Below are 14,379 nucleotides of genomic sequence, written 5' to 3' on the forward strand. Positions count from 1 at the left end.
ATTCTTAGAAATAGTAAAGAATAAATTATGCCCATTGGAGGTGATAGATACATTTATGTATGTGTGTGTGTAATTTTTCTGCAAAAATTTTAATAGGTCATCTAATGTTCACTTTCACTTCACATCCTAGAAAAGTAACGTTTACAAAATTAATTAAGGGCTTCATAAATTTTTCCAAGAAACACTATTAATCCTTCGATGTTTATCTCATTCCCTTCAATATTTACATGTTACCATCCTTGTCAAATTTTTATTCTTTAGTCGTTATTGCTAAAACCTCATTTATCGTTGGAGAAGGAAATGGCAACGCACTCCAGTACTCGTGCCTGGAAAATCCATGGACGGAGGAGCCTGGTAGGCTACAGTCCATGGTGTCTCGAAGAGTCCAACAGGACTGAGCAGCTTCACTTTCACTTTCCACTTTCATGCATTGGAAAAGGAAATGGCAACCCACTCCAGTGTTCTTGCCTGAAGAATCCCAGGGACTGGGGAGCCTGGTGGGCTGCCGTCTATGGGGCTGCACAGAGTCAGACACGACTGAAGCGACTTAGCAGCAGCAGCAGCAGCAGCAGCATTTATCATTGGTTTTGAATGTAATTCAAGCCAGTCTCCATCATCTTTTACTGAGTTCGTGAAATCCTGAATCTTCTGCCAAGATTAAACTTTTGATAAGGTATCAATTTACATTATATGTATATTTTGTTGTCAGATGGATCAGAAAGAGATTCTCAGACAAAGTTGGACTAGCATTAATTGGGGGAGGGGATATTTAAATAAGCTGGCTGTAATCAGTTTGTATTTGTTATCTCCACTTTGCTTCCCTGGGCATCTTTGAATCTTCAGGAGGATACCACTCAGGTCGTGAGGCCTGGTTAGTAACGTCAGGTATTGGAACTGGTGAGAGAAAGGGCAAGAGGACAGAGAATCAGGGAGAGACTTCTTTATGGAACATTATCTTTTCAGGCAAGAGTCCTCTTTTTCCACAGAGAAGCCTGATCACTCCCCAGGGTCCTGGCAGGAAGCTGCAAGTCACTGTGTACAGGCCAGGAGAGCAGGCCTCTGTTGACTTCCTGGCATTGTGAAGATCTTGGCTCCTTGCCGCAGGGTCTTGCAGAAAGTGATTTCTCAGAATTGAATGTTCCTCTAGGGATATGTGAGTATTTTACTTCAAAGATCTATAAAGTGAGCACAAAGCCGTTCTGGATGGAGCTCATTTCATTTTTAAGAGCAACCCATCTACATTTAGTAAAGTTTTCATTTTTATTGTTCTTAAAAAATACTATGTAAACCCTGAACCTTCTACCCAAGCACAGCAGTTTGTTCATCCTGTCCCATACTCCTGAAATCATTAACTTTATGTTAATATAGTCTTATAATAATAATAATAATAATTATAATGAGAACATTTGTTGACCTTTGTGTGTCCTTTTCAGCTATGTCATTTTGTCTCCATTAAAAGTCATGAGGTAAGTCGTTATTACCTCCAGTTTTACAGTTGAGAAAACTGAGGCATGGAGTGGTTGTCCGAGTTCAAACTTCTACTAACTGGTGGGTCTTGAATCCTGGCAACTCTAGAAATTTCTTTCTTGACCACTATTTATTGCTTTGTATTTTGTATATAGCCAAGTCAATATGTCAGAATAAACTTATTTTCAATTGTAATAAAGACTATTGTTATTTAGTCTGAAGTTCAGATGTTGATTCTAAGAGCACTGATAGAAAAGGTAAAACATTGAAATGTCTATATGTAAATGCTGCTGCTACTGCTGCTAAGTCGCATCAGTCGTGTCCGACTCTGTGCAACCCCATACACGGAAGCCCACCAGGCTCCTCTGTCCCTGGAATTCTCCAGGCAAGAACACTGGAGTGGGTTGCCATTTCCTTCTCCAATGCATGAAAGTGAAAAGTGAAAGTGAAGTCACTCAGTTGTGTCCGACTCTTAGCAATCCCATGGACTGCAGCCTACCAGGCTCCTCCGTCCATGGGATTTCCCAGGCAAGAGTGCTGGAGTGGGGTGCCATTGCCTCTAAATAAACAAATTCAAATCCAGTTTCTTCACTTTCCCTTTAGTCTACTTATATTGTACAAATAGGGTTGTACATACAGTGTACACTATACATCATATATGTGTACATACTACAGAATTACTCTAAAACATGACAGGGTGACAGGGACTATGTCCAGCTTGTTCACAGCTATGAAATAGTGACAATCATGTGGCATCATTTGTTGATTCATTCATTTGCTCAGTTAATAATAATACTGGTTAATATATTTTTCATTTTTTCCCCTGACATACTTAGGAAATTCTTCCTCAGAATTCTTAGATCAACATGATGTTAATAGGTAATGTATTTAACAAAAAACAGTTTAGTCTTCATTAAGTTTGAGAAATGTTGGTTGAGAAACAACAAAATGCTTTCCTGACCAATATGCATTGTGAAGTTATACATCCTTTTCAAAAACTTATATTTGATCATATAACTTTCTTTTTTTTCTTTCCTTAGACCATCTGGGAGACTAGAATTCCACTGAGGACATTTTGGGAAACACTGATCTAGAACTCCAGGACTCTAGGCTTTCTGCTTCTCTTTTTAAACTCACCTTGAACTACTATATTTTTAGTCAGTTAGTGTCTCCAAAATAATCAGTGTAGTATGAATAGTCATCACTATTTTCTTACTTCAAGTTGAATAATACAAAATATCAGAACAAAGCAAAGCCTCAGATACTATAAACATAACCTTTAAACCTGATTGAAAATGCAAATAAATAATGTTAGAACTGGTTAAAAATAAAAATGGCTGATTTTTTTACATGCTTCCTAAAACAAGTTTTTTTTTCTTTGACTTTTTTTAAACCATGATCAACTATATCATCAAATTCTTTCACTGAATGAGAGCACAACCTAAAATCCAATTTTAGTTCGTACTATTCATGGAACTGCTGAAAATGCTTATTTCTTTTCCATAGACATTATTGAATACTTACATATGTTTTATACAATTGATATTTCATGTTGTTTTCAAAGGGCCCACATTATTTCATATACTTGGTGAAGTTCTTTTCAAAGTTGAAAGCAGTATATTTTTCCATTCTGATGGATCACTGCTGCCGCTGCTGCTACTGCTGCTAAGTCGCTTCAGTCATGTCTGACTCTGTGCAACCCCATAGACAGCAGCCCACCAGGCTCCTCTGTCCCTGGGATTCTCCAGGCAAGAACACTGGAGTGGGTTGCCACTTCCTTCTCCACAATGGATCACTAAGGATGCTTAAATGAGAAAAACAGGATCTTTCCCTGCATTAGAACATTTGGAGTCAGCCCCATAGACAATGAATAAGGTTTCTGAAAACTGGCAATCTTTGAACTTTTAAAGCCAAGAATCCTGAATATAAACTTACCTATATCATTCTCAATAAGACAGAAAGAATAAGCTTTGTTTTGTGATGAATAAATAATGCATACATATATATAGTGAAGAGGCCATGGCTGACACTCTGGAATGTAAATCATAAGAGGCTTAGGAATGTATACATACTGTATATTAAATCATTCAAGTGATGAATATTTCTAAACTTACTTTAGCTCATAAATTTCAGATCTAAGACCTCATTTTAATGTGCTTCTGTTTATTGTTCTTTGCAGATAATAAGGTGGTGTTTTTTGTTTTTTTTTTTTAAACAATTTGAAGGTTTCTGGCAACCCTGTGTCAAGCCTTTTGTTGAGGATTCTTGTGTCTTGTGTCTATGTTCATCAGTGATATTGGCCTGTAATTTTCTCTTTTTGTGTGATATCTTTGCCTGGTTTGGTATCAGGGTGATGGTGGCCTTGTAAAATGAGCTTGGGGATATTCCTTCCTTTGCAATTCATTGAAGGCATTTCAGAAGGATAGGTGCTAACTCTCCTCAAAGGTTTGATAGAATTTGCCTGTGAAGGCAATTGGTCCTGGACTTTTGTTTGTTGGAAGTTTTTCAATCACAGTTTCAATTTCAGTCCTTGTGATTGATTTGTTGATATTTTCTATTTCTCTCTGGTTCCATCTTAGGTTGTTTACCTTGCTCAGAATTTGTGCGTTTCTTCTAGGTTGTCCATGTTATTGGTGTATGATTGCCTGTAGTGGTCTCTTACGATCCTTTATATTTCTGTGGTGTTAGTTGTGATTTCATCATTTCTAAATTTATTGGTCTTCTTCCTTTTTTTCTTGATGGGTCTGGCTAAAAGCTAATCAGTGTTTTATAGCTTCTAAAAAGAACCAGCTTTTATTTTCATTGATCTCTGCTATTGTTTTCTTTGTCTCTAGTTTATTTATTTCTGCTCTGATCTTTATGATTCAGGTAAGTCTTTGGCACTATTTTTCAAACAGCATTGGCTCATCTTGTGTCTCTGTGTCATATTTTGATAATTCTCATAATATATCAAACATTTTCTTTATTATTATATTTGTTATGATGATCTGTGATTAGTGCTCTTGGATGTTACTATTATAATTGTTTTGGGGGTACCACAAACCGAGTCCATATAAGATGAGACCTTAACTGATAAACGGTCTCTGTGTTCTGACTGTTCCACCAATTGGCCATTCCCTGTCTCCCTTTCCTTAGGCCTCTCTATTCTCTGAGGCACAAAGATACTGAAATTAGTCCAATTAACAACTCTACAGTTGCCTCTAAGTATTCAAGTGAAAGGAAGAATTGCACATCTCTTCCTAGCACCTAAAACTAAAAATGATTAAACTTAGAAGAGCATGTGAAAGCTAGGACTCCTGTGCCACACAGTCAAGTTGTAAATACAAATAAAATGTTCTTGAAGGAAACTGAAACACAGCATCCATTCTGCAGCCCATGAATCAAGGAGTAATTTAAACTTTCAAGTCTTACTATCTAAGAAATACATTTTGTAAGGCTGTAACTACCCTAGGTTGTAATTCCTCTAACATCTCTGGGCAAAGTAAATTGAAAACCTTCTGGAAAGAATTCACCATTCTAGATACCATTAAGAACATTTGTGGTTCATGAAAAGAGATCAAAATATCAACATTAACAGCTGTTTAGAAGAAGTTGATTTTGACCCTCATGGATGACTGTGAGGGGTGAAAGACTTCTGGGGAGGAAGTAACTGAAGATGTCATGGAAATAGCAAGAGAAATAGAATTAGAAGTGGAGCTTGAAGATGTGACTGAATTGCTGCAGTTTCATGAAACAACATCAACGAATGTGTTGCTTCTTGTGGATAATAAAGTGATTTCTTGAGATAAAATCTACTCCTGGCAAAGATTTGCTGTGAGGGTTATTGAAAAGACAGCAAAAGATTTAGAACACGATACAAACTTGGTTGATAAAGCAGTGACAGGATTTGAGAGAACTGAAGGTCTGCTGTGAAGAGAACGGTATCAAATAGCATTTCATGTTCCAGAGAAATCATTCATGAATGGAAGCATAAATTGATGGGCTGACGTGGCCGACTTCATTGTCTTATTTTAAGAAATGATCACAGTCACTCCAGCCTTCAGATAACTACCACCCTGACCAGTAAGCAGTCATCAATATTGAGGCAAGAACCTCCCTCCATCAGCCAAAAAAGATCACAGGTTGTTAAAAGTTCAGATGAGGTTAGTATTTTTTAGCAATAAAATATTTTAAAATTAAGGTATATACTTTTTTTTCAGACCTAATTCTATTGTTTACGTAATGGATTAATAGTGTAGTGTAAACACAACTTTTATATATACTGGGAAACCAGAAAATTCCTGTGATGAGCTTTGTCACAACATTTGCTTTATTGTGATGGTCTGGAACCAAACCTGAAGTATTTTCAAGAAATAACCTGTATTAGGCTTTTATTCAGTTACTTTTCAAAATATTTAGAGAGGGGATAAGAAAAATCACAAAGGACCTTATGAAACCTGTTGTTCTTTGAAAACTCAATTTCGATTTTTCAGAGTATGTCTTTGAAAGTTAAAGATATGACTTTCATACAAATATAGGCAGGTAACAGAGATCTATTAACTTTTTAATGAGGGTGTCTATAAGATGATGGAGAAGGAAATGGCAACCCACTCCAGTATTCTTGCCTGGAGAATCCCCATGAACTGAGGAGCCTGGCAGGTTGCAGTCTATGGGGTCACAAAGAGTTGGACACAACTGAGCGACCAAACACACACATACGCGTAAGACAGTGATGCTCTTGGTTCCAAGAGTGTTTTGAGGATCTGAATATGTACAGGCATTTAGAAAGAATGTTATTAATGTTATAAGACTGTTAGGTTAGATACAAAATTGGTTCAAGTTGCATAATGCAATAAAACCATAAATGCTGAGGTTTTCTTCTGGACAGATCAGACAAAATGTGCAATGCTAGCACGTAGCTCTGTAGTGTCCGGAATCTAACCAAGAGTGACTAGCAAGTTAAACACAGTCCATTTTTGTAGAGAATTAAGCAGTCCTTGGGTGGACCTGTGAAGCACTGTCTTGGTGTGACACTGAAAGATCTTGCTCTTTCCCTTTATAACCAAGTTTTGAATAATTTTTCTAATAATCTGAAAATTAAATTTTGATTTTTTTGTTGTTGTTTAACTCATTGTCTTATATAATTTAGACTAAAAACTATCATCTCAGTGGCTTCAGAGAGTGAAGAGATTAAAGAAGGGAATGAGGATCTTCTCACTCAAAATAAGCATCTTTCCCAGGTGACTGTTCACTCCACATCAAGGTCAACCAGGCAGGAGAAATTAACAATGAAAAGAGGACAGGACAGACATCTCCTGGGGAATGAGGCAACTGGGAGGCTGACAGCCTTCCCTTCCCCCAGTAGGGCTGCCTTCATTTAAAGTGGGTAGCACAAGTGGATTCGATCTCTCATCTTTTATAAAACTGGTTGGGAGTGGAGCTTGGGCCAGCTGCTCTGGGCAGAGCAAGCCCCACTCCGCGCACGTTCCCCCCAGTCATCAGCTAATGCCTGGAATAAATTCTCCCCTCTCCTTGAGTTGGTTCATTCAGAGCTTTGAGGTCCTGGGCTGGGCGCTTCCTCTTGGGGACTGAAATAACGGGAGTGCAGACTGACTGGTGTAATGCTACCAGCCCTCTTTCAGGGCTCTTCTTTTTCTTCCTGGGCAATAAACATAAGACACCAAAAACAGCAGTTATGATCCCCTCCCCCTTCTGGTTCCCTTCCAGCTTTTTCTGAACGATCTGTGCATCTCTGCGAGCCTCCATCCCTAGAGGGGGTAGCTCTTGTAAAACTGGTAGGAGACGTCTAGAAGAAAGCAAGTCCCCCGGAGATTTCAGCACCTGGGTAGAAACAGTCGGGCTTTCCAGGGGGTGGCCGGCACCGGGAGGCCTGGATTAAAGGCGGCGCTGGGCTGGCGAGATTGAGGTCCCGGAGAAGCGCTCCAGGTGCTCCTCGCGGGGGTCCCGGGTGCGGCTGCCTGCCGCGCCCCGCCCAGCTCTGTCCCCGCAGCCTCGCGGGCTGACGGGCTTTGTGGTTCGCCCGTGCGGCTGGGCCCCTGCTGGGGGTGTTGTTACGAGCATGTGCAGACAGCAGCCCAAGGTAGAGCGAGCGTGCCGGGCGAGCCCTGAGACTGGCCTTGCAATGCCATGTTTGTGTGTGTGCTCTAACTCCCGGAGAGCAACCAGGGAGACGGCTCCCCGGCCGGACTTGGCTGATGTTTTCTTGTTTCTGTTTCAGCCTTCAGGATAATTCCTTCAGCAGCACCGCTGTAACAGAGTAAGTGATTCTTGTCAATACAATAAGATTTGCATGCCTTTCTCAGGAAGCAACTAACGTGAAGGTATCCTCCCCCGTCCCCAGCTGCTCTGGGTACTAGATGCATTGTCTCCTGTAATCTGGGGCTGTGAAGACCGGGAGACGTGGGGGCTGGTGGGGCCCAGAAATCTTTACAGGTTGAAATCAGCCTTTTAGCAACTATGGGAGAGCTATTAAAGCAAACTGATGGCTTACGGGAGCACAGTGCTCCCATATTTGTGTTCTTGGAGTTCAGATTTTTGAAAAATAAATCTCGTTGACATGTCAGCAAGGAAGCTTTGTTGTGTTTTGCCAACACTGGTGTCTGTTTTCATGAGCACGCTGTGTACATTTACAGCAAGTAGGAGATGGATGTGAAATGACTCGAGTTGAATTCCAGCATGTGATAAATAGGCTAAACTTAGCCTCACCCTCTCCTTTCTACAGACTTTTAAGACAGTAAACTTTTCTTGCATGCCCTTTGTCAATTTTGTCTGCTGCCCTCAGAGATCTGGCTATCGTAGGACTGTTATCTACTCCTATGGCTTAAGCTTTTGATTGGGACAACTAATACCATTCAAACATGGAATGGAGGAGTGTAAATATTTTACTCAAGACCAGCATGCATGGTATTTTTTATTAGATATTTAGAGTTTATGCTTTTAATTCTTGTCATCCTTTCCTTAATGTTTTTCTAATACTGTATTATATGTATATGTTAAAAATTAATGGGTAGTATATTACACTAATACTATATGTAACTGATATGGAATTTACATATATACATATATGTATGAAATATCTACGCTTTATTTAGCAGTCTTTCTCTAGGCTAACTCATGGTGTTTACTTCTGGGACCTTACGATAGAAGTTACTCTAAATAGTTTTTCAGGAAAAAGAGGTGTATATGGTTATATGCTCAACTACATTTAAAAAACGCTGCAAATTTGATACAGAAGTCCCAGTAGCTTGGGAACTATTTGCTAAAGTTCCCTAACAGGCAAATAAATGATATGAGATTCAAGTCACTGTATCAATGACTTGGTAATGGAGGACTATAGGGCTTCCCAGGCCCTCTTGATTTTTATATTCTTTTGTTTCTCTGGATGCTACTCTCTTAGAGTTGAGCTTTGGGCTGTCTTAAGTGGAGTTACTTAGAAAAAGATCCAGGGTTGATTTTAGAAGATCCAGTGTAAAACACTCATTGAAACCTTCTTCCTGTTAATGAACTTGCTTGGTAACGGTGCTATAACTTTGCTTTCCTAAAAGCCTTAGAGTGGGGAGAGGTGCAGGCCACAGATGAGGCTGTGGCTCGCTGGTTTGGATACACGGGTATTGCTTTCTTCCTTTTGCTATGCATACAGCACCACAAGCTTCCTGGGCCCGACTCTCAGGACCTGGTGTGGCTGAATCCCCAAAGTCAGCCATTGGCATAGCAGCTTCAAAATGGAGTTCCTTAGTTTTAGATTTCACCTGGACATTGTTTTAAAATTGGTTTTAGTTAAATGCTGGGGAAAGTCTGGTACCTTGTCTTTGGACAGTCCCCAAGGAGTTCTGATTGCATAAGACCTTGTTGTTGTTTTCAGAGAAGTGACAGTGATTTATTTTAAAAGGCACTGAGTGACAATTGGGATGCCATCTGGCTAATCTAAAAATCTGAGGGGCATATTTGAAGCATACCAAGCCTTCATAGGTGTAACAGTACAGTCTAGGGCCATTTATAACTAGTCAATGTCTAATATAGTATTTTCTCCTCTCAGTTTTCCTTGGTTCTTTAGGCATGACCCCAAAGCCAGCAGGATCAGAATGTGCTATACTGAGATAGAAGTAGCAGGTGATTCATAAATGTTCAGGTCTGGTCTTGGCATACAGCACTTGCCTCTATTCTACGGTCTGGATAAAAGAAAACATCGCCTTTCTCCTATCTCCACCCTACACCTACTTCCTCCTACCCACCCACACAAACTTATCTTTTCTACTGCCTGAAATTCTACCTAGAGATTTTTATTTTTTGGATGAAGAACTCTGGTGGTGACCCTTATTAAAATGGAAATTTAAAAAGTCTGTGTCCCTGGGAGGTGGATTCAAATTGTCATTAATATTTTAATATAAATTATGTTATCAGCTAGTCTAACCTAACAGGGTTCTGCTTGGCCAGCTGGGTATCTTTTAAGAGTCAAAGGGAGTGGAATTGGGAGGGACTCAAGGACACATTTTATTCTCTTCTTAATTTTTCCCATGCCTTGCTGTCCCTGTCTGTGCAAATGTGGCCCAGTTCAGTTTCTTTTTCCTACCCAGATTCTTCCAAGGTCAGAATGGCCTTGGCCTTGGTTCTCTATCTGTGTACCCTCTCATCTGTTATTTTTCCGTGGTCATTTCCTATGTTGCCCTGGCTAACTCGTTACTTGAAATGAAGCATATCCAGCAATGAATTCTGTGGCAAATTAGTTATCATCCAAAGCAGTAATTCTCAAAACCAAAGGACTGTCAGTATTATTTGGGGAAGGGGTTAGGGGCTTGTGAAAAATCCAGAGTTCCCAGGCTTTATTCTCAAGTGGAAACCTAGAGATGGGTGATCGTGTTGGAGTCAGCCAAATGCTGGTCTGGGTTTTGTAAACCTTTAGGTCAGCATTGAACATTTTAGAAGCATACTGGTTATGTGGGGGAAAAGCAATCTAGTTTGAAAACTCACATTCCTTGGCCCTACCCTCCGAGAGTCGATTTAGTGGGGCTAGCAGTGAGGATGAAGCTGGAACTTGCTGTATTTTTCCATTTTTAAAAAATTAATTTATTTCAAAAATTGAAGTATAGTTGATTTACACTGTTGTGTTAATTTTCGCTGTACAGCGAAGTGACTCAGTTATACAAGTATATACATTCTTTTTTATATTCTTTTCTATTATGGTTGATCCGAGGAAATTGAATATAGTGCAGCTTGCCATCTTACTCAGAGACTCCAGGTGGTGCCAACGCAAATGGTTCTGGGGGCACACTTTGAGAAATCCCACAGGATTGCAGGCTGTTCCTCTGCAACTCTGCCTTCAAGGAACACGATACTGCATGGAATATGGCAGTCCCCTTTTGAGTACAGCTACATTTTATCGCATCACCAATCTGAGACCTCTGTACTTAATTTACCCCAAGTCAAAAAAGAGACTTATGGGTATTTCTTTCTCCACCATTATTCTAAAAAACAAATCTTTCTCTCTCTCTTGAGCCTCTGGAAACATTTGAAGGGACTATTCGATGGGCTTAGTGTGAAGCAGAAGCCCCGCAGGCATCACTACTTTATGCTTTGGAATCCTGGGAAATCCCTTAGCCACTGGGTGAAGGTGATGCTTACCTCACACCATTGTCAGGCTTAATTGAGATGATACGAAAGAGAAGATGAACTGGAAAGTACCTTTTAACTTTTCTTGTTTGTGGTTGATAGAGGAAGGAAAAATCCAAGTAGAGAGATAACTAACCACCTTGAGCACTTCACAGGAAAATGATGGCAAGGACAAATTATTCATGTATTATCTGGGCAACCACAAATTAAAAATTCCTGGACTTAGAATCTAGTTGATGAGAACCTCAAAGGAAATCATTTGATAGAGGTGTCTTTACATTTTTACTGTGAACAGCACTAAGAAAAACATTTTATATTGCAATCCAGCACACACATACATACATGATTTCTTTGAACAAGTTTCGTGAAATAACACTTAGCCCTCACTATACTGACATTTTTTTTTTTCTATTCTGTTTCTCTACCAATAATAAAAACAAAATGCTGATAGCTGTTGTTTAATTTCAGGACCCTGTAATTATTAACCCCGTATAATAGGTCACAATTTATAGTTTGAAAAACATTGTACTAGAAGATGGTCAGCTTAATATTTACGAAGATCATTAAAGAGATTGGTCTTTAAATTCTTTTATCAGAATAATGTGTAGGAAGAGAATCTCATGCTCAGGACCAGTTGGGCAGTTGATCCGAGTCGATTTTTTTTTCCCCCAGAGTTGGGATATCTGGGTATGGGTTCCCACTGTGAAATCTAGTTTTATAATTGAGCCAGTATTGTGCATTTGCTGGGGGCTCTGGGGCAAGGACTCAACAGAAAAATCAGAAAGAAGATGTTAATTGAATAGAACTTGATGATCTTCACAGAAGCCATGGAAAACCCAATTGAACTTAAAGAGCTTGTGTATGTGTGCCCTGGAAGCCATAGAAAGATCTATCTCATTGCCATATCTGCAAGCTAGAAATTGTGTTTTCTTGGGTGATGGCTGGAGTTGTTCATAGTCCTTAAACTCTGATCAGCTAATTAGGTCTAGCCTCCTACTTCAGAAAGCATCTGCAACTTTGTATGTTCTGGTGCTGAGTTTCCATTTTTAACTAATTGTGCTTTGAGAAGAAAGATTAATAAATCAAATGAGGGGGATGAAAAAAAAGTTCTTGCCAAAGTCTTAAACAATAGGTATTGTTGAGCTCAAAGGTTGAACCTTTGTTTGAACCCTAGTTCTTTGGAAGCAACAATTCTAGATTTTTCTTCTTCATTAATTTTTCTACTTAGCTAGGTTGCTTTTATTGGGAAACATTTTAATTCACATTACAAAGTTTAGATGATCTATTAAAGCAGATGTGTCAAATAGTGGAGAACAAGACAGCATTTAGGAATTATTGTTTTCCATGAGATGGACAGTGTGGGTTTTGAGACTTCAAAAATTAAAAAAAAAGGAAAAGCAAGGAAATTGATCCACGGTTGCTAGAGTGGTTCGTTTGCATGCTTTGGGTACATCCATGTTCCTCAGTGCTTGGCCTCTTTTTTTTATTTATATGTTTGCCTAGTTGTCCACTTCGGGGGGAAAACTAATCAGATATCATGAACAGGCTCAGAGGTTAATAGGGAAATGCTCTACAGGCCATACATTTTATCATTCATACCCAATTGTCAGACAAACAATGGACACGTGCTTTAAGCAGTACACTTACAGCCAGCAGTGCTAAACATCATGAGCAGCTATACTTGGTGACAACTTATTGGAGAATTTTTCCATCCTGAACATTGGAGTTGAAAGTATGATTAGAAATAAAACAATTACTTTCCATTAGAAGTCTCTGTTACCAAAATCAGTCGAATATTCTAGAAGAAATTTTTCTTTTTTGACAGAAAACCCAACTTTGCCTCAGTTTACTGTTAGTAACAAAATTCATTTACCTAGTTAAAGTCAGTCTAATCTTAATCCTGACAACATACACATTTTTTTTTCAAAATTCCTTTTTCACAGACTTTTTGTCACTTTCTAAATCCAGACAAATTTGTGCTCTATTTCTTCATACAGAAACAAACAACCATAGGAAAAAATTATTATCACCATTTTTCCTCAACAAAAATATCTCCATTCTTTATACATTCTCTTTGTTGACAAATATATCCTACTTGCTTTACATATCAAAATGTTTCACTTGTCATTTTTACATATGAGGACTCATCCTCAACAGCAGTTACAATTTTTAACCCTTGAAAGTTTTAACAAAACCAAGAAACAAGTGGTTGAAATGTTACATCAGCATTTTCTGATTGCAAACTTAAGAACATTCTTCATAACTTCAAAAAAACATACATTTTTTAATAGCATAATTTTTCTTCAGTAGTACAACATATATGTTTAATAAACCCAAACATCTTTAGTTGCCCTCTTGGTCTTACAAGAATACAAAAGTAGGTAATCAGTTTATGGAGTATAGCCAGAATAGCCAAATTATGCGTTCAGTTTTAAAGCCTTTTTTTTCCTTTGTATAGTTAACCCAAGGCTGAAGATCCAGGCAAAGTGGACTGTGTTTGTGTTTCAAGGACATGATAAAAGTCACTCAAACTTTTTCTCAGGCATATTTTTGTTTTCTCAGGATCTGGAAAAAAGTGTTTTATCAAGTTAGCTTTCCCTAACTGCATATGCAAAAAGAACCAGTTTTGTGAATTTCAGGGCTTTTATCTTAATCTTCTTCAGATTCTGAAAAATACTATAGCCATACATTGTCCAAAAAAAATTATCTTTCTTTTTTAGTCATAAACTCACAACTAAAATTTTTTTTAATGAATTGAACCTGAATTTCCCATTTTATATAACGCAATAAGAATACCAATCAACACAAATGGAATACACACTCACACACCCACACCAAACAACAGATCCATCATAAGCATCTCTGAAGGTGACCAGTACAGAGTCCCAAACAAACACTTTACGGAGTCCCAAAACAGATGGTCCTCAATGGTAGTCAGATGTCAGAACCAATTGGCAAAATGCCCAAAAATGACGCTTGACGCTCACATGACACTTGGTGCTCACAAACGGTCCTCAACATCAGACATATGTCAGAACCAACTGGCAAAATGCCCAAATAGCACCTCATGTCCCAAACAGTTCTCAACATCAGGCACACATCAGAACCAACTGGCAAGAATGTCCAAATAGTACTAGTGCTCACAAACAGTCCTCAACAGCAGTCAGAACCAACTGGCAAGCACTCACAAATGGGAATGTTGCCTGTGTGCACACTGGTGGACTTACCTGGTTTTGGAGCTCGTCAGCTCATGCCAAATGCAGGTTTCCATTCCACCATGAAAAGCATAAGTTGGCAGCCAGTGCC

At 38.9% G+C, this 14,379-nt stretch overlaps 1 protein-coding gene across 3 annotated transcripts in view; it reads left to right on the top strand.

Annotated features, from left to right (window-relative positions):
* The first annotated feature begins 7,661 nt into the window (after positions 1 to 7,661).
* The window catches only part of FAM13C (family with sequence similarity 13 member C), a 137,016-nt gene continuing 130,298 nt past the window's right edge, over positions 7,662 to 14,379 (top strand). For all 3 annotated transcript variants that reach the window (XM_068982561.1, XM_068982564.1, XM_068982562.1), the window contains exon 1: positions 7,662 to 7,723. In XM_068982561.1, the coding sequence (XP_068838662.1) occupies positions 7,662 to 7,723 (62 nt within the window). The remainder of the gene's footprint in view (positions 7,724 to 14,379) is intronic.

This window comes from Capricornis sumatraensis, chromosome 10, assembly GCF_032405125.1.
Source record: "Capricornis sumatraensis isolate serow.1 chromosome 10, serow.2, whole genome shotgun sequence".
NCBI lineage: Eukaryota > Metazoa > Chordata > Mammalia > Artiodactyla > Bovidae > Capricornis > Capricornis sumatraensis.